This window comes from Podarcis muralis, chromosome 9 (genome assembly GCF_964188315.1).
Source record: "Podarcis muralis chromosome 9, rPodMur119.hap1.1, whole genome shotgun sequence".
NCBI classification, from domain to species: Eukaryota; Metazoa; Chordata; class Lepidosauria; order Squamata; family Lacertidae; genus Podarcis; species Podarcis muralis.
In genome coordinates, this window is record NC_135663.1 from 30,614,671 (window position 1) to 30,638,901 (window position 24,231).

The window sequence follows — 24,231 nt, forward strand, 5'->3', positions numbered from 1 at the left end:
ACTCCCACCTTAATCATCACTGAAAGAATGGGAAAATTGACTTGACACAAGATCACTCTGAAATCAGTCCAGAATCACTATCATTTCCTGGTCTTGTACTAGCTTTTACAAACACATACCTCCACTATGGATTGAAGGCTGAAGAAAGTCACCTGAACTGTAACTATGAGATCAGTTTCTCTTTCTCCACACTCCTAAGGTTTCGACAGGATTCTTCCACCTCTTCCATCCTGCATTTCCAGTCCTAGGTGTAGCTGCTCTCATCATGCCTTGAGAGTGTGAGTAAGTGTGTTGTGTGTTTGTACAACTGTGAGGTTGAGAGAATCAGGTCTCATCTGCACTATTTATTTAAAGCAGCATCATAAAACTGTCATGGCTCCCCCCAGAGAATTCTGGGAACTGTAGTTTGTTAAGGCTGCTGATTCTCTAGGCGGTTTTACAGTCAATCCCTCTTCCAAGGGAACTCTGGAAACTGTAGCTCTGCAGGAAAAATAAGGGTATCCAACAACTCTCAGCACACTTGAAGTACAGTTCCCAGGATGCTTTGTGGGGGGGGGGGGGAGCAAGCCATGACTGTTTCAAGTGGTATGATACTGCTTCAAATGTATAGTGCAGATAGGGATGGAGAGAGTAAGTGTGTTGTGTGCCTGCATATGTGGTTGCATGTGTGTAAATTTGTAAGGGAATGTGTGTAAATAGTCACACCCACATTGATACAGTGGTGCCTCGGGTTACAGACGCTTCAGGTTACAGATGCTTCAGGTTACAGACTCCGCTAACCCAGAAATAGTACCTCGGATTAAGAACTTTGCTTCAGGATGAGAACAGAAATCATGCAGGGCCGGTGCAGCGGCAGCAGGAGGCCCCTTTAGCTAAAGTGGTGCTTCAGGTTAAGAACAGTTTCAGGTTAAGAACGGACCTCCAGAATGAATTAAGTTCTTAACCCGAGGTACCACTGTATTTGGCTCTTGGAAGGGTGCCTGTCACTGCAGCCCTCAGTTCTCCTTCATCAAAAAAGTTGCTATCCCTATCTTAAAAAGTCAGCAAATGAGTTTAACAATTACTTAAGCTGTAATAGTTTCAAGGAAAGCTAAACAGGGCAATATGATTTCCTTTGAATTTGGATGACTGGAAAGGGGGAATGACTTATTCAGTTCCACCTTTTCAAGCAGCATGGCAAGCGCACAAAGCACGACTCTTTATTATGTCACCACACACTCAGTGGGCTTTCGAAGGCATTTCTGTGTCAAGAGGAGAGCTAACCACTTCTTGTCCACACTACTGGGCTCTTCTTGCAATTCTTGGCCGACTGCCCAGTTTGTCTGTCATTCATCCTGTGTTTTTTTTCTTCGCCTTTGACAAGGAGTACTCTCAGGCCCCAGGAACACATGCCTCTGACTGCTAGGTGATACATAGTGATTAATAGAAATAATCATCTTAATTTGTGAAATAAAATCAATTGCCCTATACATGCAGAAGCCCCAGACAAGATGTATGCGAAAAACTTCTCTGCGTTGCTGGCTCTTATGAAACTGGGACAGCGCTCGAGATTTATGTTTTGCCTTCCCCTTCCAGGCTTGCCCTGGAGTGGCTTAACTCGACACCCCAATAAATCTTTGCACAAACTGATTTGACAGAATATTTAGACTTATAAATGAGTTTGTTTCAATCAGGGGAGCCAGGCTGGGAAACACAAAGTGCATCTTTGTTTGGGAATTCGAGGCAGGAAGTATACATTGGGACAGAGGGCCTTGGATCAATCCATGCCTCGAGTGTTTATTTCATTAGACAATGTATCAGAATTCTCTTTAGCATGCCTGAAAATGTACAGAGGGTGTGTTAGGATTAAGTGGTACAAATAGTGGTATCTAAGTGACTGACTATGTATACAGTAATGTTTATTCATCTGTTTCCCTGCAGTTTGAAAGGGATAAAATTTATCAGGCACATGCATTTCTTCACCCACTAATAATTTTGTTTCCCATGCCACAGCAGTTAATGAATGTTTTTTTGGTGTGATGGATTTTTACGCAAGGAGATAAAACACTACAGTCTTTACTAAAAATAGCACTTGCCTGCCATCCATTCCCATGTACAAATAACAGTGGAACTGTTAGTATGCCCCTTCCTAAGCACACTTTGTAAGAATTTGCTTTCAACTCCTTTTTCCTGCTCTTTCACTGTGGTAGGATATGACAAGTCACAGTTTGGCTAAGTGTGCTCTAAGGTTTTACATCAGAACTGGAGAACCAATTACCGTGAGTGTTTTTGACTGGCAGAAATGTGCCACTGAACTCCCATTAGGCCTCTTGATTTCCTGGATGAAAGACAGACTGCGTGAGTGTGTGCAGAAAATAGCCTACTGTACAATGATAAAAGTTATATTCACTGCTTGGCCCGCCTTTGCCTCTAGCCCTGCCTACTGCTGGCACACGGCCCTCAGAAGGTGGCCCAGAAGGGAATATGGCCCTCAAGCTTAAGAAGATTTGTCACCTCTAATGTAGGAGAAGGTGCCCCTCTAGGTCCTTTGACATGAAGCCATTGAGAGCTAAGATAAGCACAAGTACTTTGAATTGAATTTGGAAATGGGCCAGCAGCCAATGTAGTTGTTTCAGAAATGGCAGATATATTCCCTTTGGCTGGTCCCTGCTGTATTTAGACTAACTGAAATTTTGGGGAAGTTTTCAAAGGCAGCCCCACTATGAAGATAGACATTCCCAGAGTGTTAATTTGTTGCAGGAAAAACAACAATGAAGAATCTTGTGGCACCTTTTTGTAAATTAATTATGGCATTTGCTTCTGTGGCCTAGAGTCCACTTCATCAGAGGCATGTTGTTATTTCGTGTGTGTGTGTTGATCACAGTTTATAATTCACTTCCAACAAACCATGCACATATACTTGTAAACTAAGGATGGCATTTCATTCAGCTATTGAGCTGGACTCAGCTTTCGTTCACTAATTTGTTAGTTTTGAAAGATGTCACGATACTCTTTGCTGAGATGTTGTTTGTGCTGGTGAAAAAATGACTTGAGATGTGCTTAGTTTCTTTGGGGCAAAAGAGAAGCTTATTTGAATATCTTATGGGATGTGAAAGATTAATGTACGTGGTGAGGAAGAGAGCAAAAAGAATTCTAAAAATCAGTTGCCCACCATCACACTAGTTTCCTCTGTGTTTTATTTTTAACGAAATGCTAGTGTGCAAATAAATATAAATATGGAATAAGGCATCTGGTGGCCTCTTTCTTCTTAGATCATATTCCTTCCGTAGCTCTCTGATGGGATATATGCACAAGGACACAGTGGTTAGTAGAAAGGATTATCAAATAGATGCTTGCCTTGCCAATGCAAACTATAATTGCCACATATAAGCTGGCTCAGCATTTTTGTGGCCTGCCTGTTTCCTTTCTTTTGCTAGGCAGTTAAAAAGATGTTGGAGGAAAAGAGTAGAAACAATGCTTTTTTTCCTAAGGAGAGGATCTTTTCACCCTAAAATACTTGCCAATTAGAAAAGAAATAAATCATTTTTAAATTGTTGTTGTTGTCGTTTAGTCGTGTCCGACTCTTCGTGACCCCATGGACCACAGCACGCCAGGCACTCCTGTCTTCCACTGCCTGCTGCAGTTTGGTCAAACTCATGCTGGTAGCTTCGAGAACACTGTCCAACCATCTCGTCCTCTGTCGTCCCCTTCTCCTTGTGCCCTCCATCTTTCCCAACATCAGGGTCTTTTCCAGGGAGTCTTCTCTTCTCATGAGGTGGCCAAAGTATTGTAGCCTCAGCTTCAGGATCTGTCCTTCCAGTGAGCACTCAGGGCTGATTTCCTTCAGAATGGATAGGTTTGATCTTCTTGCAGTCTCCTCCTCCATAGGTTTGATCTTCAAGAGTCTCCTCCAGCACCATAATTCAAAAGCATCAATTCTTCGGCGATCAGCCTTCTTGTAGCCCTGTTCTTCTATTGCAGCATAAACAACAAAGAGTCTTGTGTCATGTTAAAGAATAACAGCAGAACCTTTTGTAGACTGCAGACCATCTCATGAGATGCATGAAGTGTTCTCCTGAATTGCAGGCTTATATATTGCAGACACATGGTTGAAATTACTAACAGTAAGGTCAGAGGGAAACAAAATGCATCAAAAGTACAGGCAGTGATAACTGTGGTCATTCACAATAGAGTTGTTGATAACACAGACATCCTGGCATTTGTAAGTCAATAAACAAATACAGAGTGAGATAAAACCCTTTGTCTTGATTTGTTCTGTAAGTGATAGCATTGAACTTCTTGATGTAATTCAACATATTTCAGGCTCCTTTTGAGGTTCCTGTGTTCCAGCATAGCCACCTTAAGGTCAGCCACAGAGTGGTCAGGGAGACAAAAAAGTTCCCTCACTGCTTTTTGAATAGTGCCATTTCTGATGTCTGATTGGTGTCCATTTATTCTTTTGCATGGAGATTGGCCGGTTCACCCTATGTAGAAAGGCATTGCTGGCAGATAATCTCTTATATCTCATTGGAAGATGGGCAAATGCACAAACCCCATATGTTGCATATGACATTATTAGGTCCTGTAATAGTGTTGCTTCAGCATCTAGTCTTTGTGTCTGTACTGTATCTCTGTTATTTGGCCATGTGTTGCTGGCCAATAGCTGTTTTGGGTTGGGAGGTTGTCAATAAGCAAGAACAGTCCTACCACCTAAGGCCTGGGATAGGAAAGTGTCATTATTCAGACTGAGCTGCTGATTGTTGATGATATAGGTGTCAGTAGTTTCAGCTGTATGTGACAAGGGCTCTGTCATTTTTCCTCTTCCACATCTCTCCTGTAGCAGACTATTACTGAGTACCAACCTGGCCTTGCTTGTCTTTCCCCCCAGCAAACTAAAATGCTAGAGCAATTGCAGTTCAACACACTAAAATACAAGAATAATAGCAATTCATTATTCGAAGTCCCATTCCAAAGATATCAATTAACAATACATACTAATAAATAGGGGGGTGTCTTAGCTGCAGGGAGCCCTACTTTCTGCACGCACTGTGCACACCTTTAAATTCCCCACTGTGTGGTTGCTGTGTGTTTTCTAGGGCCACAAACACTACAACACAGTTTTGTTAGTTGCCAACAGGCCCCCAAAATTGACAGCTTTACAGTTAAAACAGGCACGTGCAGGAGTGTAAATCCGAGGAGGAAAAAAGGTTGTGTCATTGTGGAAAAGAAAACAATAATGTGTGTTTTCTGGAAAAACTGAGGGGTGCCATTTATATTCCCGAAAGATGGATTATGTAAGTGTCGTCAAAATTTAATGACTATTTTGTATGTTTGTAATTCAGGGGTCTTAGGCTTCTTTGTGTTGTCTGAGAAGGTAACACAACTCTCACAGTAATATTATGCAGTGTTTTAATGTTAGATTCGAAGTGCTAAAATATCTGCAACAAACATCCAAAAAACGAAGCCATTCACACCTTTCAATTTTGTTTTGTTTTGTTTTGTTTTCAAATAAACTTGCCATGTTCCTGAGTTTAAGTTGGGACTTCAGCATGTAATATTACTGTTGTATTTTATGGAGTACACAGAGTTTTCAGAATAACTTACACAACCATCTTGCTATTTCTTCCTTCCCTTCCTTTTCATCATTCCAAATGCTAGTTACAAAGCCTCTCTTTCCATTAATCCTCTGTGTGCTTCGTGAATTTTCAGCATTTGTTCTCCCTGGTAACACAGCATCTTATGCAGGTTGCACAGCTATCTTAAAACAATAGCTAGATAGATGTTTACAAAGGACAGCTGCCAGTTGCACATTGTGAATTTGGGTTCTGGTGGTAAAATGTCAGCTTGTAGCTGAAACACAAGCTGTGTGTGATATATATGGTATTAATAAATAAACTGCAGAGCTTCGCAGCTGCAGTACCTTGAAACAGGATCTGGTGAAATGTAATAGGTTTGGTAGCACGACTGCTTGCTCTAGCTGTGCTCGTTTAAGGGCCAAGACTTGATTGGCAGCTGTGGCATATAGCAGTCATTCATCTTTGCTTTTCTAATGACCTTAGAATGGTTGTTGTCGATGTGTTAAAATTAATTATTACAACGCTGCAGCGTTTTTCTTCTCTCCCCGCCCCACCCCCCGTCCACCCTCAGCAAACCTCTTGGGCGGTTTAATTCTTTGAAAATTAAACTCTTAAGCTGTTTAATTCTAGAGTTTGTGCTTGGGATGCTGTATCAGCAATGTGTATGCTAATTCTTATGTTCAGAAGCTTTAAAATGCAGCTACAGAAAACTCCAGGTGCAAATTTGGCATTGGAGGGACAGGCATGAGGAGACCATGATTTACATCTTTGTAATTAGTTCGTGCTCAGTTCATTTACTCTCAAAGAAAGGGATTTTCCATGTCTTCTTCTAAAATGGATGAGTCCCAGATGATACCATTAAAAGGTCCTTCGTGGAGTTGGCATCTGGAAGGCTTTGTTTTGTGATGGGGTTGGGTAGAGAGGGAGAGGGTTGAGCTGCAGGAGAACTAGGAATGTGAACAGCCAGTAGGAAGTGCTGCTATTGAGCAGTTGGTAGAGGTGCAAGGAAATGTGTATATGCATAACACAAGTAAGGGAGTGTCTATTAATATGTACCTCAAAATGGAGTTGATGCCCAGTGGAGGGCAGTCACTCACCCTACATGTGTATGTAGGCCATACATATTTGGTATCGTAGCTTCTATCATGGGAAGGTACAACCTGAGAGAGATACAACATGGGCCATAAATGTTGGACAGAAGTTAAGAAAGATTTAGACATATGGTCAAGGCTGAAACTTTCCTTGTTAGGCAGAATTGCTGTTATCAAAATGAATGTATTGCCTAGAATGTTATTTCTGTTTCAGACATTACAAATAATAGACAAGATGGACTGTTTCAAGAGGTGGCAGAAAGACATATCGAAATTTGTTTGGCAGGGCAAAAAGCCAAGAATAAAATTTAAGACATTAACAGATGCGAAAGATAGAGGGGGTTTTGCCCTGCCGGACTTAAGACTCTACTATGAATCAGCAGCGTTTTGCTGGTTGAAAGATTGGCTGCTCCTCGAGAATACAGACATTTTGGACCTTGAAGGATTTGACAACAGATTTGGTTGGCATGCATATATATGGTATGACAAGGTAAAATTGCATAAAGGTTTTAAGAACCATATGGTAAGGAAAGCTCTGTATAATGTTTGGATTAAGTATAAAGACCTGTTTGAAAGTAAAACCCCCAGGTGGTTGTCACCAATGGAAGCAAAAGAGGTGAAAAAATTGAATATGGGTTCTAATTGGCCTAAATATTGTGAAATTATAGAACAAGATGGTGAAAATGTAAAATTGCAGAGTTTTGAGAAACTGAAATTTAAGGTGAGAGATTGGTTACATTATCGACAGATAAATGAAGTATTTAAACAGGACAGAAAGAAAGGCTTCCAGGTGGAGAAGTCAAAATTAGAAACAGAACTGTTAGAACCCAATACTAAAAATTTGTCAAGAATGTACAACTTGCTGTTGAAATGGAATACTCAAGATGAAATGGTGAAATCTAATATGATTAAATGGGCACAGGACATTGGGCATGACATTGAATTTGCAGACTGGGAGCAGTTATGGACCACTGGTGTTAAATTTACGGCATGCAATGCCTTAAAAGAAAACATTATGAAAATGATCTACAGGTGGTACATGACTCCTGCTAAGTTAGCAAAGATCTATCATTTGCCCAATAACAAGTGTTGGAAGTGCAGTGAAACGGAGGGAACCTTCTATCACCTTTGGTGGACCTGCCCGAAGATTAAGGCTTTCTGGGAAATGATCTATAATGAAATAAAAAAAGTTCTGAAGAGAACGTTTGTTAAAAAACCAGAGGCCTTTCTCTTGGGTATGGTGGGCCAAATGGTGCCAAAGAAGGATAGGACATTTTTTATGTACGCCACCACAGCAGCAAGAATTCTTTTAGCAAAGTATTGGAAGACGCAAGATTTACCCACGTTGGAAGAATGGCAGACGAAGGTGATCGACTATATGGGACTGGCAGAGATGACTGGCAGAATTCGAGACCGGGGGAAAGAGGCGGTGGATGAAGATTGGAACAAATTTAAAGTTTATCTTAAAAACTGTTCTAATTTGGAAAACTAGGGGCTCAGAGTTATAAGAGATAAAGAACTACAGTTGTATTAATAACTAACTGAAGTTAAATATATGAAATATATTTAAGTTATGATCAGAGGGTTGCTGAAAAATCTTGAAACAAGAATGCAGAAAAGGGGTGGTATGGGGAAGTCATGTTTTTGTTTGTTTATGTCTATGTTCTTGTTTTGTTTATTCTTTATTTATGGAAAACTAATAAAAATTTATTATAAAAAAAAAAGAGATACAACATGGGCCGAGTTAGTTCCACAGCTCAGCTCCACACACGTACCTCTGAGGCCCTTTGTGGGAGCTGTTGCCAACTGCCAACCAGAGAAGGTCTACCTCCATCACAAGCTGAGTGAGTTGAAGCTGCTTGGCCCTGTTCAGAAGTGATCCAGCGGACTCTGCTGCCTTGTAGGCACAGGCTGAAGGGTGACACCAGGGAAGACCAAGGGTGAAAAAAGGAAATGCCACCTGAATTATCCTGGCACCAGAGGAACACCATGATTTCTGTTATTGATTTTTATTATGTGAATCTTTTGTAAGCCACTTTGAAAGCTTCTCAGGGCTATAAAGCAAGTTATAAGCATTCAAACTAAGCAACCAAAACATAAACAGGTGGGGAATTTATAAAATCCTACTTCCTGCCTTCATATGTTTTGATATATAGCACATCCATGCCATACATTTAAAGCATTGTCATATGACTTTAAACAGTTTTGGCCTCTCCTAAAGAACCGTGGAGACTATAGTTTGTTAAGGGTACTGGGATTTATTCAGAGACCCCTATTCCCACCATAGAGTGACAGCTCTTAGAGTTTCTGGAAGGCAGGAGAGATATTGATTATTAAACTACTCTGTCAAGTGTATGAGGGGAATACATTTAACAACTCTCAGCACCCTTAAGAAACTTCCCAGGATTCTTTGGGAAAACCATGAGCCATAAATTTCAAAGTTGTATAATAGTGCTTAAATTGAATAGTTTCTATAGTTTACCGGTAATTGTATAGTTTGCATTGTATTAGAGAAGAGTTCAGGCAAGCATCACAGAATTTATTTTTCCACTGAGCTTCTTTCCATTCATTAAATTCTTACTACCCTCATTCGGTTGAGATTTGATTTAATTCTCCATTTTTTTAAAAAAATGCCAAAATGTGTTGGATTTTGGCTTTCCTGATCAAAGAAGCCGGGTATTGTAATGCATTGTTCATATCCCCCGAAGAGTGGGAGATATGCAAATTTGTTGGGTGAACAACACAAGTTTCAAAAAGATATTTGTGCTGGTTTTTATACTTGGATTATTTCCATCCATGTTTCTGAAACCAGAAATCTCTTGTCAATAGTGATGAAGTGGGTTGCTGAAGTACAATGACGTTTCTGTCTGTCAATCCGCTTATCTCTTTTGACTTTTAAGTTGCCCCTCGCTCTCCCCCCCCCCTTTTCCAGCCCTGCTAAACAATCAGCTATCTAATGTTTGCTGAAGACAGCTCTGCCCCCCAACTATGCCATTATCTCCTTGGTGGTCTTCACGTTTTGGTGACCACTTATTGGTCCAGGCCTTCTGGGAATCCTTTGCTTTCACTATAGATAGAAACCATCTGTTGCCTGTCTTTTCTTTATTGGGAGATTATTAGTATGTGTCTACCTAGCAGTGGAACTCTAAGCTCTTGGCTTTTTAAACGCAGCATCGGCAAGCCCATGAGAACTAAACAATCTTGCTTACACAGGAGAAGGAGTAAACAGCTTTGGCAAATAATTTCAGACGCTGCCATTAGTGTTTGTAAGAGATATAAACAGAACTTGTGAAAAATAAAATGTGTTTGGGTTTAAGCATGGAAAGGGAGAGGGGGAGATCCAGAGAGATGTTACAACAACTTGCTTCCAATATTGACTTAAAAAAAAAAAAAAAAACCCTAACTCTCTCATACAAAGAAGGGCAAATCAGAACTCTTTTTTAATGCTAAAAGTTGCACTCTTTCTTCTGGCTGTTGGACATGCCAATATGTAAACATTTCAGGGAGAATTTTACACCACCTCATCTTTATGTCAGGCAGCATTTAATGGTTGAATGATCCCCTGCCCCGGGTCTTGGCAGCTATCCTCTGGGGTCCAACTTTTAGGGATTACATTGACAGTCAGTCAGTGGACCATGTCCAACGTAAACTAGACTAGGACCATTTAAAATCAGTTACTATCAACAAGTCAAATTAGCTTTATGTAGGTTACAGGCTTTTTCTCGGAAGATTTCAAAACAATGTAGAATTTTAACCATCACGGGACTTTTTCTCTTGTTTGTGTTTTCAGAAAAGTTCAGATTGTGCACTGCTTACCTGATTCAATGTAAAGTTAAGCAACTTGCGCTACTTATATTTAATAAATGAATCACGAGCTTTCCCCCTTTCCTTCCTAGGTGGAAATAACTCTTCAGGATGTCAATGACAACCCGCCAGTGTTCCCTACAGATATGCTTGATCTGACTGTAGAAGAAAATATCGGAGATGGTTCTAAAATAATGCAGCTGACAGCTATGGATGCTGACGAGGTAGGATTTTATTGCTTCTTTGAAGGGTAGCAGGACACTTCTGTCACAACAATGTTGTTAGGCATAGATTTCCAGCCTTGTTTCTACTCCACCCACTGATTTTTGCCTGGAAGACGGTGGCATGGAGTGGAAAAATGCAAGTGTTTAATATTTTCTGTGAGTTAAGACTGCCCATTCTATCCCTGCGCGCCTGATTCCAGGACTTTTCAGAACCCCATGTGGTCTCTTGTTCTCAGAGACTCCCCTAGTGGGGACCTTACTTAAATTAATTTGATTGCCCTCATCCATCACAGGACATCGCTTGCTTTGCTTTATTTAACATACAATGTTTTCTCTCCTGTGTGTCTGTCCTCTACTTCCTATTTTCTAGTCTCTCGTCTTGCCTATCTTTCATCCACCCCCTCTCTTCCTTTTGTACAGTTTCCTTTCCTGTTTACCTGCTCCTTCTTTCTGCTGGGAGATGGTTCAAACTCTTCCACATGACAGCCTTTTAACAGTTGTCGGATGCCCCCTCCCTCTTCTCAACATGTGGTACACCTGAACAGCTCCTCTTCTGGTCCCAAGAGAGCCAGTGTGGTGTAGTGGTTAAGAGCAGTAGACTCGTAATCTGGTGAACCGGGTTCGCGTCTCCGCTCCTCCATATGCAGCTGCTGGATGACCTGGGACTAGTCACACTTCTTTGAAGTCTCTCAGCCTCGCCTCACAGAGTGTTTGTTGTGGGGGAGGAAGGGAAAGGAGAATGTTAGCCGCTTTGAGACTCCTTAGGGTAGTGATAAAGCGGGATATCAAATCCAAACTCTTCTTCTACATACTGGGGGCCACACAGAGACCAACCCCACCTGCCACAGCCCCCTCAAATAGATTCATGACATTTTGCAGAAATATGTGAGGTGGCAGATTCCTAAACATTGGAGAGCCACATGGGGGGGGGGGGTTTAAGGCACCATCCACTACTGTACACATTTCTTCCTTTGCTCTGTGTCTGCCTTGCGTGGCATGATTTTATTTATTTATTTTTTATATCTCTTGCCCTCTTCAGACATTGTCCCCTCATGTTCTTTTTCTTTTTCTTTTTCGACACAGGATCTGGGTGCTGCATCTTGATGTTCATACAAATAGCTTGACCACCTATAGTGCACATACATTCATTTGCAATAAGGTTTCCACATGTCCCAGAGTTCCAAATCGTATGGAAATCTTCATGCATCCAGCTGTATCTGTGAAAGCTATGTCACAGCAGTCATTTATGTTAATTGCATAGTCACCAGTGGCAGGGCTAGCCAGCATGTCCAAAGTTGAGTAATTTGACAGTTATTAATGCCTGAAGGAAGTTTCTGTCACTGTGTCTATCTCCACGAAAGCCTCTAAGCTTCAGTAGAGTGTTAGAAATCTGTGACATACAAAAACCTCTACATGAAATCTGTAGTGACATGTTTTAAAAAGTGTGCATGCCAAATGACGAGACTAGGTTAAGGCTTCTTTGAAACCCATTGCCTAAACGTGTAAAAGAGTGTTTCATATGACAGAATTTGATTGCTGCATTTGGCTAATATTCAACTTAATGGGATCAAGGTGGTCACTATTTTGCAATCTGCACAGAAGGTGTAACATTTTCTCTAGTGCCATGGGATGAATATTAATGATAGCTATGATATCTCACAGCACAGTACTACTGTACTTCAAAAGTGTTGACAGGAAATTTCTAGATTTTCTTCTTACTTGCCTAATTTATAGGATTTGCTCCTTACCCACAGCAGCAGTTATGGTAGAAGAGTCTATAGCTGACGCACATTGTTGTAAAAATGAAGTATCACACTTGGATGATAAAGAATGTAACACTTGAGTAATATAAGATTATTATTGAAAGAATCTGTTCAAACATTTTAATTATACTTTTATGGGTAAGTGTTCTTCACACTGCACAGACATTGAGTATGAAAGTAATACTGTGGAATGTATCCCCTGAGTAGGCAAGGAAGTAAGACTACAGTGAATTTTTGTTCACAGAAATGTGGGGGCAAAATAAGGGTTTTCAGAGTCAAAGATTTCTCAAACCCCTTTTTATGTGTCATCTCCTGCCTTTTCACAACTACTGCACAGTGCCTTTTTTTAAAAAACACCAATTTCTTGCTGAGAGAATTGCAGCCTATCAAGGATCATGTAGAAAATGTTACTTAGCCACACATCCAGTTACATTGGTCAACATAACACAGTCAATCACAGTAAAAACTAGATGCACTATCTCACTCTGATGAGGCTTGATGATGTCATCTGCTTGACTACATGGCTTTGAAGTCCATTCAGAGTGAGAGCAGTGCTCCCTGCCATACCATTGAACAGATAAACATTTTGTTTGTTTTCATGGTCTTGTGAATCACCAGAATGAGGAAGTGTGTTTTACAAGACAATGTTCAGTATGAAACACAACCCTCTGCTTCATATCAGCCATCCAAAAAAGTTCATATGGGTATACGATTTCCTCAAGACTTAGCTCAGCTCTGACCTGTCCTACCCCAGCTAGGCTCCAGGTTCCCCCAAAAGCAAGCTGCAGCTATAGCATCATCATCAACATCATCACTTTTAATTTGTATACCGTCTTCCTAATTAACAATACTCAAGGTGGTTTACAAGCTGAAGAAACAAAGAATGTACACCATATAACAATCTAATCCAATACAAAAATGTGATAATAAAACATAACTTTAAAATAGGCAACTTATATCAAATAAAGTAATATTCAACAATCCATTAGAATAGTACAGTGGTATCTCAGGTTACATACGCTTCAGGTTACAGACTCTGCTAACCCAGAAATAGTGCTTCAGGTTAGGAACTTTGCTTCAGGATGAGAACAGAAATCATGCTTCGGCGGCGCGGCGGCAGCAGGAGGCCCCATTAGCTAAAGTGGTCTTCAGGTTAAGAACACTTTCAGGTTAAGAACAGACCTCCGGAATGAATTAAGTACTTAACCTGAGGTACTACTGTATAGACTAATATTAAATACCAGCATATAAAAATTAAACAAAAATCCACTCTTAACAATTATAATAAAAAATTTCTAAACCATAATCAGTAAAACAACGGCAAGTCACAGTGCATAAAATAATACAATGCAAATTGAGAAGCAGAGACTGGAGGATGGGGCAATGCAGGTGGAAGGAAGCCTTGCCTGATGAAGTCTCTCCCCTCACAGTTCTTCCTTAACCAGCATCTCTTAACCAGGTGCTATAGTGGAGTAGGGGTGAAGAACTGGTTCCCCCACTCCCACAGGATGGGTAAGAAGGGCTGCCCACCGGTCAGTCCCCTGACAACACAACATCACATGGCCTATTTTTGCAGAGTGCTGGGTACAGAAGGGGCACGACAATATCTTTCTCTTTTATATGATCAGTACCAGTGCAAGTAAATACATCAGGAATGACAGATTTGTGCAAAAAAATTGTTTATTTGGCAAGGGAATCTTTTCTGTCGGGGAGCCTTGAGGAACATTATAGGGAGATTCCAATCTTAGCTCTTTGTACTCTAACTTTTCTTTTTACTTTTTAATATAAAAGTGATATGATCAGCTCATCATTCCAAATCCATGGTTTACTTACTTACTTGAAAATTTCTTTAAAATTTGTAATCAAATTCTTAGAATCAGCGCAAAAGTTTACCGTTAATTTGGATGAAAAATATAATGCACTTTGACCTTTTCTTGTCACTGTTTAGGGTGCAAATGCTCTGGTAACTTACACCATCATCAGTGGTGCAGACGACAGCTTCCATATCGATCCAGAATCGGGAGAATTGATAGCCACCAAGCGTTTGGACCGAGAACGCCGTTCTAAATATTCTCTGCTAGTTCGTGCTGATGATGGCCTGCAGTCTTCAGATATGAGAATAAACATTACTATTAGTGATGTTAATGATCATATACCCAAGTTCTCCAAACCTTGCTATTCCTTTGACATACCAGAAGATACCACTCCAGGTGAATAGTAGATGTCATTACTGTCCTTATCATTCCTGCTTCCCTGTGCTTTTAACAGCTGTAATAACTCAGACTTCTTTGGAAATATTATGTTCTTGTGCAGATTCAGCAAATTTAATACCAGTTAAATACCGAACGATATTAAAAGGGCCAGGTATCTAGGCTTCACTGATTTGTCCATCAATTCTCTGCTTATGTGTTTGTTTACTGCACACTATGGACTCGCTGCCCTTGTCCCATAAAACTCTTAAATTGCTACTACAATTACTACAATTTGAAGTTGTCACTCTCAGAAGAGATAGGCAAATATATGCACATTATTGTCCAAAAGTTAGCTTGAACTAGCCCAGCTCTCTTTCTTCCAAGCTTGTACAGGTGGAGGAGCGAGAATAAGTTCACTAGATTCTCTCTGTTTCTTTTAAAAAAAATATCATTCTTTGACTGGCATAAGAACAGATTTTAGAATGAGTGAAAACACATGTGATATCTGAAGCACTATATAATATTCTGTTTCAAGTATGAAGAGAAATTCAAAACCAGCAAGTGTAGTGATTAGCTGCTGACCATTTAAAATATCTCGCTACGTATCAGGAGCTCTTGACACACCTATGCATAAGAGGCTGCGAAAGGAGGTTACGTTATCTCTTTGAAAAAGTTATAAATGTGAAATTATACTCTCAGAGGTCTATGAGGAAATAGGGTAGTGCACCATATTGAAACATGGTCGTTCCTTAAAGGAGTTTTACTGGACTTACCTTGAACACCATTTTTCCATTAAGAACATAACTGTATCATGCTTTTTTCCAAGGAGGGAAAAAAAGTTCAACTTCAGTTAAAATTTTGCTGGGCAGAAATTTTGGTTTGAATATATATTCAATGGCTTTGTTCTCGCATAACACTAAACTATGGATTAGTAAAACATTACCCTTCCAACTCTACAGTTCTATGATTCTTTGACATGGTATGGGTTGCTGGCAATGAACAAACTATAGTTAAGCTGCTGTACAGAGTTCACAAATCACACCAAGGCTTAATGTGCTGTGTGAACCTTGCCTAGTGGTTTAACAAGGATTTGTTTCCTACCAGCAAACCACAAACTGAAACAATGGTTAGTTGTTGGCTACAAACCATGGTTTGGCATTATGTGTGATATCAGCACTGTTCCTTAACCATGGTTTGTTTGACCAGCCCAGCTCAGAAGCTCACCAAACTAAAAAAATCTATGAGGCAAGAGCAGCTGGAAAAGAAAGAAATTTATGGAAAAACAAACTGTGGCTTGTTTGATCATTTGTGGAACAACAACTTGTAGCAAACTCACCATTTGTTGAAGAAACTATGGCTCAGTGTTATGTATGAACCAAGCCAGGGTATATTTTAAGTGTATATTTTCTCTCCTCCCCCCCCCCCCACAGGCTTTTTTGATTCTTTACAAATCCTGTTAGACTGATGAGTAGGATACAAATGCTCTTAAATAAACTATCATTTAAATACTGTTCATGGATATGTTGGCACACACTTATAATAATGGATAGCAGGACACGTATTTTCTCTGACATGAACCATTTGGGTTTTTCCACCCTCCTAATTCATCTCTAGGTTCTTTAGTGGCAGCCATCTTAGCGACAGATGAAGATTCAGGTGTGAATGGAGAACTCACGTACACTGTGAGTGAAGACGATGGAGATGGAACATTTTTCCTCAACCCAGTCACTGGAGTTTTTAACTTAACTTGTATGTTGGACTATGAAGTGCAGCAATATTACATTCTTTCAGTTCGTGCGGAAGATGGCGGTGGGCAATCCTCCACTGTGAGGGCTTATTTCAACATACTCGATGTAAATGATAATGCACCAGTATTCAGCATGGCGTCATATAGCACATCTTTGATGGAGAACCAGCCTCCGGGATCTACTATCCTTATTTTCAATGTTACTGATGCAGATGATGGTATGTATTTTCCCATTTTTTTTAAATGTGTGCATTTGGGAGTATATTTGCACATTTATTCTTTTTGATTATTATTTATTATTTATGCATTTTCCATTTTTTTCCTGTTTACACATCGTAATTCACCATCAAACATAGCTTCTATACCAACCTCCCAACCTAGCCTTCCATGGCATTCTGGGTTGTCCTAATGATGCTGCATATTAGTTTAATAATCCACCCTACTTTCTCCCTTTTTATCCCTCATTGTATTTAACTGTTGTTCATAGGATTGCTCCTACTTGTAGATTAATTTTGGTGTCGTATTTTTTTAATTTATTGTTTTTAAGTCACATTTGCCCTTTGTCTTTCCCCCCCGATCCCTTAATTTTCACATTTAATTTTGTACCTTACTACCATGTGGGTATTATCTCTCATAAGGGGTCAAAGAACAGCAATTAATATAAAGTTATAAGTAAATATATTATAGACCTTATAATCAACATCACCCTTAGTAGCATCTGAAATAAATATCAAATAGTTTTGTTTCAATCACTAAGTAAATGGTAAATGAGGGTAGATGAAACTTTTTGAGGATTCGGTCTGCAATCCTATACATACTTACCTAAGATTAAATCCCACTGAACTCATTACATTTGAGTAGATGCACCTAGACCATTATGTCAATCAGAGCATTCATTTAAAAATGCTAGCCTGAACACTTTCCATTCCAAATAAGGACATAAGAAGTGCCTTCTGAATCAGGCCACTGGCCCATCGGGTCCAACATAACAGCATTAGTTGTGTTAGTAGTTGTTGTTATCTTTGACATCTGGTAGGAGAGAGTTCCACAGGGCAGGTGCCACTGCCGAGAAGGCCCTCTGCCTGGTTTCCTGTAACTTGGTTTCTCGCAGTGAGGGAACCGCCAGAAGGCCCTCGGCACTGGACCTCAGTGTTCTGGCAGAACGATGGGGGGTGGAGACACTCCTTCAGATATACTGGACCAAGGCTTACTTTGTCAGCTCAAATGTGTTATTATTGCATTATATTATTAAAGTGGGCCATTAGAACATGTAGCAGATACATGGTGTTACTACAGAGCATAGACCATGCGATATTCAGTGCGACCAGTGCTTTTTTTCTAGAAAAAAAGGTGCAGGAATGCTGCCCTGTCCTTCCTGCTTCTGCGCCAGCCAAAGACGCAGGGCTGCTCTGTGAATTCTGTGAGCTCCCTGTGCGTCAGCTCTGCAGTCTGCCCTGTCCCTTCTGCTTGCACACGCAAGCCTGAGAGACAGGGCAGATTGCAGAGCTGACACACAGGGAGGCTTCTTCCCACACATCAGCTGTTAGCCCAGGAGGCTGAAGAGCCTCATTAAAGCCCCGCTGCACCTCTGGCTCATGAAAAGACCCTCTCCAGTGCCCCTAAAGGATGTCCTCTTCGTGCTCCAGGGATAGTCTTCTCATGAGCCAAAGGCATGGTGTGGGAAGAGGTGCTGGAAGGCGCATTCTTGCTGAAAAAAAGCCCTGAGTGTGACCAACTTTCTTCAGGTTACAGTCATACCTCATGTTACATCTGCTTCATGTTACGTTCTTTCAGGTTACGTCTCACAGTGACCCGGAAGTACCGGAAAGGGTTACTTCCGGGTTTTGCCACTCGCGCATGCGCAGAAGTGCATAATTACGTCACATGCATGCACAGAAGTGGCGAATTGCAACCCGTGCATGCGCAGATGCGCCTCTGCGGGTTGTGTTCTTTTCATGTTGCGAACGGGCCTCCGGAATGGATCCCGTTTGCAACCAGGCGTACCACTGTATTGGGTAAAGACTGTAAACGCCTTCTAATTTCAGTATTCAATATGCAGTGGTACCTCTGTTTACGAACTTAATTCGTTCTGGAGGTCTGTTCTTAACCTGAAACCATTCTTAACCTGAGGTACCACTTTAGCTAATGGGGCCTCCTGCTGCCACTGCCACATGATTTCTGTTCTCATCCTAAGGTAAAGTTCTTAACCTGAGGTACTACTTCCAGGTTAGTGGAGTCTGTAACCCGAGGTGTTTGTAACCCGTGGTACCACTGTATTTACACTGATAAGAATTCATATACAGTATCTTATCGATATAATTATTTTGAAGATATATTATGGAAATTGTTGAGACTTAATTTAGGCAAGGATAGCCTTCTTCCACTGATTTCATTGGAAGAAGCATGGCTAATTTTGTCAATATAATGCCAATGTTTTCCTGTAAATGGATCAAAAGCTTACCCATGTCTCAACAAATACCCTAGAAAACATAATCCAGCTGTACTTTGAAACTTCATTCTCCTTAAGACATTGTCTGTTTCTGCATGTTCCAAGAATGAATCTAGAAACAACAGATTGGCAGGATTCTGGCAAATTTCCTGTTTTTCCACAGTATAAACAATGATGAAGATGGAAGGAGAGTTCAGATGCTAAATATCCAGTGTCATTTCCTGTTTAACACACCCTCTGAAAACAATAGTTATTAACTTAAGTTTTGGATTTTTTTGGCACTCTATGAACAAAATGAACATCAAAGAAAATTAACTATAACTTTCAAATCCTGAACAAATAAATTATATTTCTTATTGTTTGATCCACTTTAAAGTTTAATTGCAAAGCAGCTTTAAAACCCAGCATTGCAAACCTTTATTGTATGACCAGGAGCTGATGCCAAAATATGGGGAAATGCTTATTGTGAAAATAATATCAGTTAACCTTCGAGATGTAATTTGACAATAATTGAAAGAAGGCTGCTTATTGTCTTGGATTTTAAAATTCAAACCAATTTCAAACATAATCTGATGTAAATATATGAATGTTTTATACTGAGACCATCAGTCCATCTAGTTCATTCTTTTGTGCTGTGATTGGCAGGAGTTCTTAAAAGTAGAAGAAAATTTTATGTTCTATGGTGGCAACAGAGCTCCTTATAATGGTAGCCAGAAGCTGGCAACAGTATCATATTTTATGTTATTCAAGTCTCATTTTACATCTACCCACTTTTTCAGGTTCCTCTCTGCATTGCCCTCCTCCTAATATTCTGCCTCTGTAAGATTTTAATCCCAGTTAAATTGACAACTTTCCTTTTCCTCACAGTAACTGGATTGAAAACTGTTATAAGTTCCCTGAGGAACTAAACATTTCAAGATATCACACCAGCTCAGTTGATAAATGTGAAAGACTTCAGTGTCATGGCTCCAATTCAGTATTGATTTCAAAATTGTTGTCTTGCTTCTGTAGTCTTATTGTTTCCTATTTAAATCAGTTGAAAAATTGCTGCCAGCTAATAAATTACCAGTTATTAAATATGGTATTTCCCCCTTCAATTTCTGGCTTATACACACACACACACACACACACACCCCGTATCAATGCATTTTTTTCCTGTAGAGAGCTCTGCTAAAGTGTTAGGTAAATATAGGATCAAGTTTTCATTTAGGTCTGGCATAAAATGTATGCAGAATGTTATTTAATACATCATCTATATATAAACACTAAAATGAAATAGCATCTTTTCAGTTTTAGAATAATAAATAGCCATGATTGATTCACTGAATATTACAGGGCTTAATTTATCCGCTAAGAACCTCAGATTGCTACTGAGAAGTGTTAGCATAAAGAATAAAGCAATTGACTGTATCAATAACTAATATCAAGTTTTACAAAAAGTGGAAAAAAAGACTGTTGAGGAAGGCCTTGATGGAAAATGAAAGCCATTAAATGCAAACCTCAATCTTTATGACCAATTAGTCAGATAAAATTTCCACATTATTTATTTAGCGCTGTAAGGTCTCAACCATTAATGGAGAGACATGAGAAAGTGATAGATGTTGGTTTGACTTTATAATGAATAATACAAACAGAACGGGTTTTGGGTTTTTAAACTGTCACCATATATTTCCCAGTGTATAGCACGCTTAGAGCTGCTTACCAGCTTTTGGTGCAATGTTTTGCTGAGTTAGGCTCCTTAAATTCCAATGAAGTAAGGATGCATGGTATTTTTGTCAGTGCATGAAATATATAGAAACCTAAGAAACACAGGAAACTTGTCTCATACTGAGTTAGGTGGCAGGTTCATAAAACTCCTTATTAGCTGTACCAGTGGTAAGGGACCTCTGGAATCTGGGCTAGCCTTGGCCCACCAGGATTCTAATTTTGTCCATGAGCTATTTTAGTGAAACTACACCTGTCTGTCAATCAGGTGACTCCCTTGATGTCAGGTGGTTCACTGGGCATGGTCAGTCCCTGCAGATGAGAGCATTTAACCCCTGTCCCTGTCAGCTGATGGGCAGTGAGATAAATCCTGCTTGGACACTGTCTCTCCCCCACTAGGAAACTTCAACAGCTGGAAAAGACCACACACCTGACAGTTTGCCTGTGTGGATCAAAAATATCTGGGCAAAATGGTACCCAACCCTTGGTCTGCACTGACTGGCAATGATTCTCCATGGCTTCTGACAGGAGTCTTTCTTAGCCTGAGAATTTTTTTGCTTGTAATGCATGTGCTTTGCCACTGAGTTATGGTTTTTCCTGCTCTCAGTTGCCATTAATGAAAACTCTGCTCACCATTCTAATCTTGTCTGCCTAATAACTGTTCTTCTTCTAAATGGGAACTTTTTAAAAGGAACTGGTACCCCTCCCCCCAATGTAAATTGTATTTTTTTAATTCAGCTTTCTATTCAAATTGTACCTTTCTATTCAATGAATCAAGAAGCAGTTCTCAATAGATCACTCACTCATGAGCTATAAACTTGCTAGTGCCAGGAAAAGGATTACCAATTCAGCTGCCAGTCTAGCATGCTGTGTCACACCATGGACAGTGAATATTATCAGAACCTAATATTTTATACAGAAGTTAGAATCTCTCAGCCTTATGACCGAGAATCGCAACACAGCACCTCATCGGATTAAGCTGTTATCATTGTGGAAACTCTTTATTGTCTGCTGAACAACAATCCTACATCTAAATCAGTATTTGTTAACAAGTAGGAGAGTTTATATATCCCATATAAAGCAATGTTTGCTGATCTTCAGCTGAATTTTAACCATCTCTTCTTTAATAGAAACTGGTAACCTGATCACAGCCCCAGCTGCTCCAAAGCAAAACCAGGTTAGGTGGTGTGATACTGACTTTCGGCATACAAAATCTTGTCCAAAGGCATTGTCGCAGTGATAAACCAATGACTTCTCATCTTTTAAAGCAATCGTGTGCATGTTCCAAATGGTCCTGGTAATATACCAGTGACAAGTGCAGGGATCATCTTCTAGCTGTATGAATGTTGTCTCTGCTTTCAAACGTTGCACTGAGCACACTTGTTGGCATGGTGCAGCAAACACAAGCCCATTTCTCCATGTGTTCTCTGCAAGTGGTGGTAACAGTTGAAGGCTGCTATTGATTGTGCAACATTCAGGATAACTAACATGCTTTATGTCCTTAATGACTAAAAGTGGTTAAATCTCTCTTCTTTCTGTTTGTTTCGGTTTTCAGGTTCTAACTCACAATTGTCCTACAGCATTACTTCTGGAGATAGCCAAAGCCAATTTAACATTGACAAAAATGGGATTCTAAGCATCAGGAAGCCTTTGGACCGCGAAAGCCAATCTTTCTACAGTCTTATTGTTCAGGTCCATGATATGGCTCCTCTTCCAGCCTCCAGATACACAAGCACAGCACAAGTATCTATCATTCTGCTAGACGTGAATGACAACCCTCCGAGTTTTATCTCTCCTAAGCTGACCTACATCCCAGAAAATACCCCTATTGACACCATTGTTTTCAAAGCCCAAGCAACGGACCCAGACAGTGGTCCAAACAGCTACATTGAGTACAATCTGCTAAATCCTTTGAGAAACAAATTCAGTATTGGTACGATTGATGGAGAAGTAAGGCTCACTGGAGAACTGGACAGAGAGACAGTTTCTAATTACACCTTGACTGTGGTTGCCATGGACAAAGGTCAGCCACCTCTTTCTTCATCTACTGATGTAGTTGTGATAGTCCTTGACATCAATGATAACAATCCCGTCTTTGCTCAACCATTATACAAAGTTGAGATTGCGGAAAATATTCTAACTGGGACAGACGTGGTTCAGGTGGTTGCTGCAGACGGAGACGAGGGTTCCAATGGGCAAGTTCGCTATTCCATCATCAGTGGAAATACTAACAATGTTTTCCGGATTGACTCCGTCACAGGGGTAATAACTGTAGCTAAACCTTTGGACCGAGAGAAGACACCTTCTTATGCATTAACAGTTCAGTCAGCTGATCGTGGAAGTAGCCCGCGGATTGATACCACTACAGTCAGCGTTATTCTGAAGGATGTAAATGATTATATGCCTACATTTGAACTCTCTCCCTATTCTGTAAATGTCCCAGAAAACTTGGAAACGTTACCAAAGGTCATTCTCCAGGTTAGTATGTGTGAGAAAGTAATAAATAGCGCATAATAGGCAACACCTTCATAATCAGAGTAACCTGTTGTTGGAGGTCAGCCGTCAATTTTGTATTACGCTGAACAGGCGCTTCAAGTTTTAAGTAGCTCCTTTCATGAGGAGAATGACTTCCACCTGCACAATGGGATTCCCCCCTGCTTTCTTCCTTGCACCTCCAACTATTCTGTTCCCCCAAACCTTGGGAGCATATTTGGGGTCAACGCAGGTAGGAGGACAAGGTGGGGAAGTCCTATTGCACAAGTGGAAGTTGCCTCATCTGCAAAAGTATTTGGTTTGATACCACCATATACAGTTAACTATATAATGGCTTGGTTTTGTTTGCATAATTCTAAGATAGTTTTAGCCCTCGACAGTGCATTAAACAGAAACTAAATAGCTTTTTTAAAATCTTGACCTCATTTTTTTTTTAAAAAAAAGCTTCTCATTTTCACCCACTTTTCTTTATTCTCTCTCAATTCTTTGCTTTGCAGTAATTTTTTGGTGTAGTTACTGAAGTGTTATTAAATCTTTTTTTAAAAATATAGATGCACGTCTACCATTTGTTTTCTAAATAGCTACGTTCAACCTTTTGTTGACAGCAGCAGCTGGCTGGGGGTGGGAATATAATTGGTATCTTTAAAGGAATAATTAAAGGTATGCCGGATCTTTTCGTTGTTTTAATCAGTTTTAATAGATGTATCTGCTCCGTCAAGCACAAGGCCACTTTTCCTTCGATACATGAAAAATAATTGTATGGCCAACAAAGGGACGTTGGGTAGGGATTTGCAGTTATATTGTGCTTCATTACTTCTATAGGTTGTAGCAAGGGATGATGATCAGGGCCCAAATAGCAAATTGACCTATCTTCTTATTGGTGGAAATGAAGATGGGGCCTTTACGCTCTCAGCCAATGGGGAGCTCCACCTTGTACAGAGCTTGGACCGAGAAAAAAAGGGGCAATATAACATGCTGATCACAGCGGCAGATTCAGGTAAGCCAAGTCAATTGCACAGCCCTATTTAAGTACCAAGAGACATAGTCTTATATCTAAAGAAATGATGAAACGTAAAACTAAACATTCCTTACTGTTCAGGGGGATGGTGAATTACATAAATTGATAACACCCTTGTGATGGAATCCTGATTCCACTAAAGCCAGCTACAAACATTAAGGCTGCAATGCTATACCCTTACCTGGGACTAA

The 24,231-nt window shown here is 40.2% G+C and overlaps 1 protein-coding gene across 1 annotated transcript in view; it reads left to right on the top strand.

Moving 5' to 3' along the window:
- FAT4 (FAT atypical cadherin 4) overlaps positions 1-24,231 on the top strand; it is a 138,797-nt gene that overhangs the window by 63,106 nt on the left and 51,460 nt on the right. Inside the window, exons 2-6 of the mRNA XM_028744582.2 lie at positions 10,543-10,674; positions 14,386-14,647; positions 16,244-16,594; positions 22,085-23,007; positions 23,845-24,019. Of these exons, the coding sequence (XP_028600415.2) occupies positions 10,543-10,674; positions 14,386-14,647; positions 16,244-16,594; positions 22,085-23,007; positions 23,845-24,019 (1,843 nt within the window). The remainder of the gene's footprint in view (positions 1-10,542; positions 10,675-14,385; positions 14,648-16,243; positions 16,595-22,084; positions 23,008-23,844; positions 24,020-24,231) is intronic.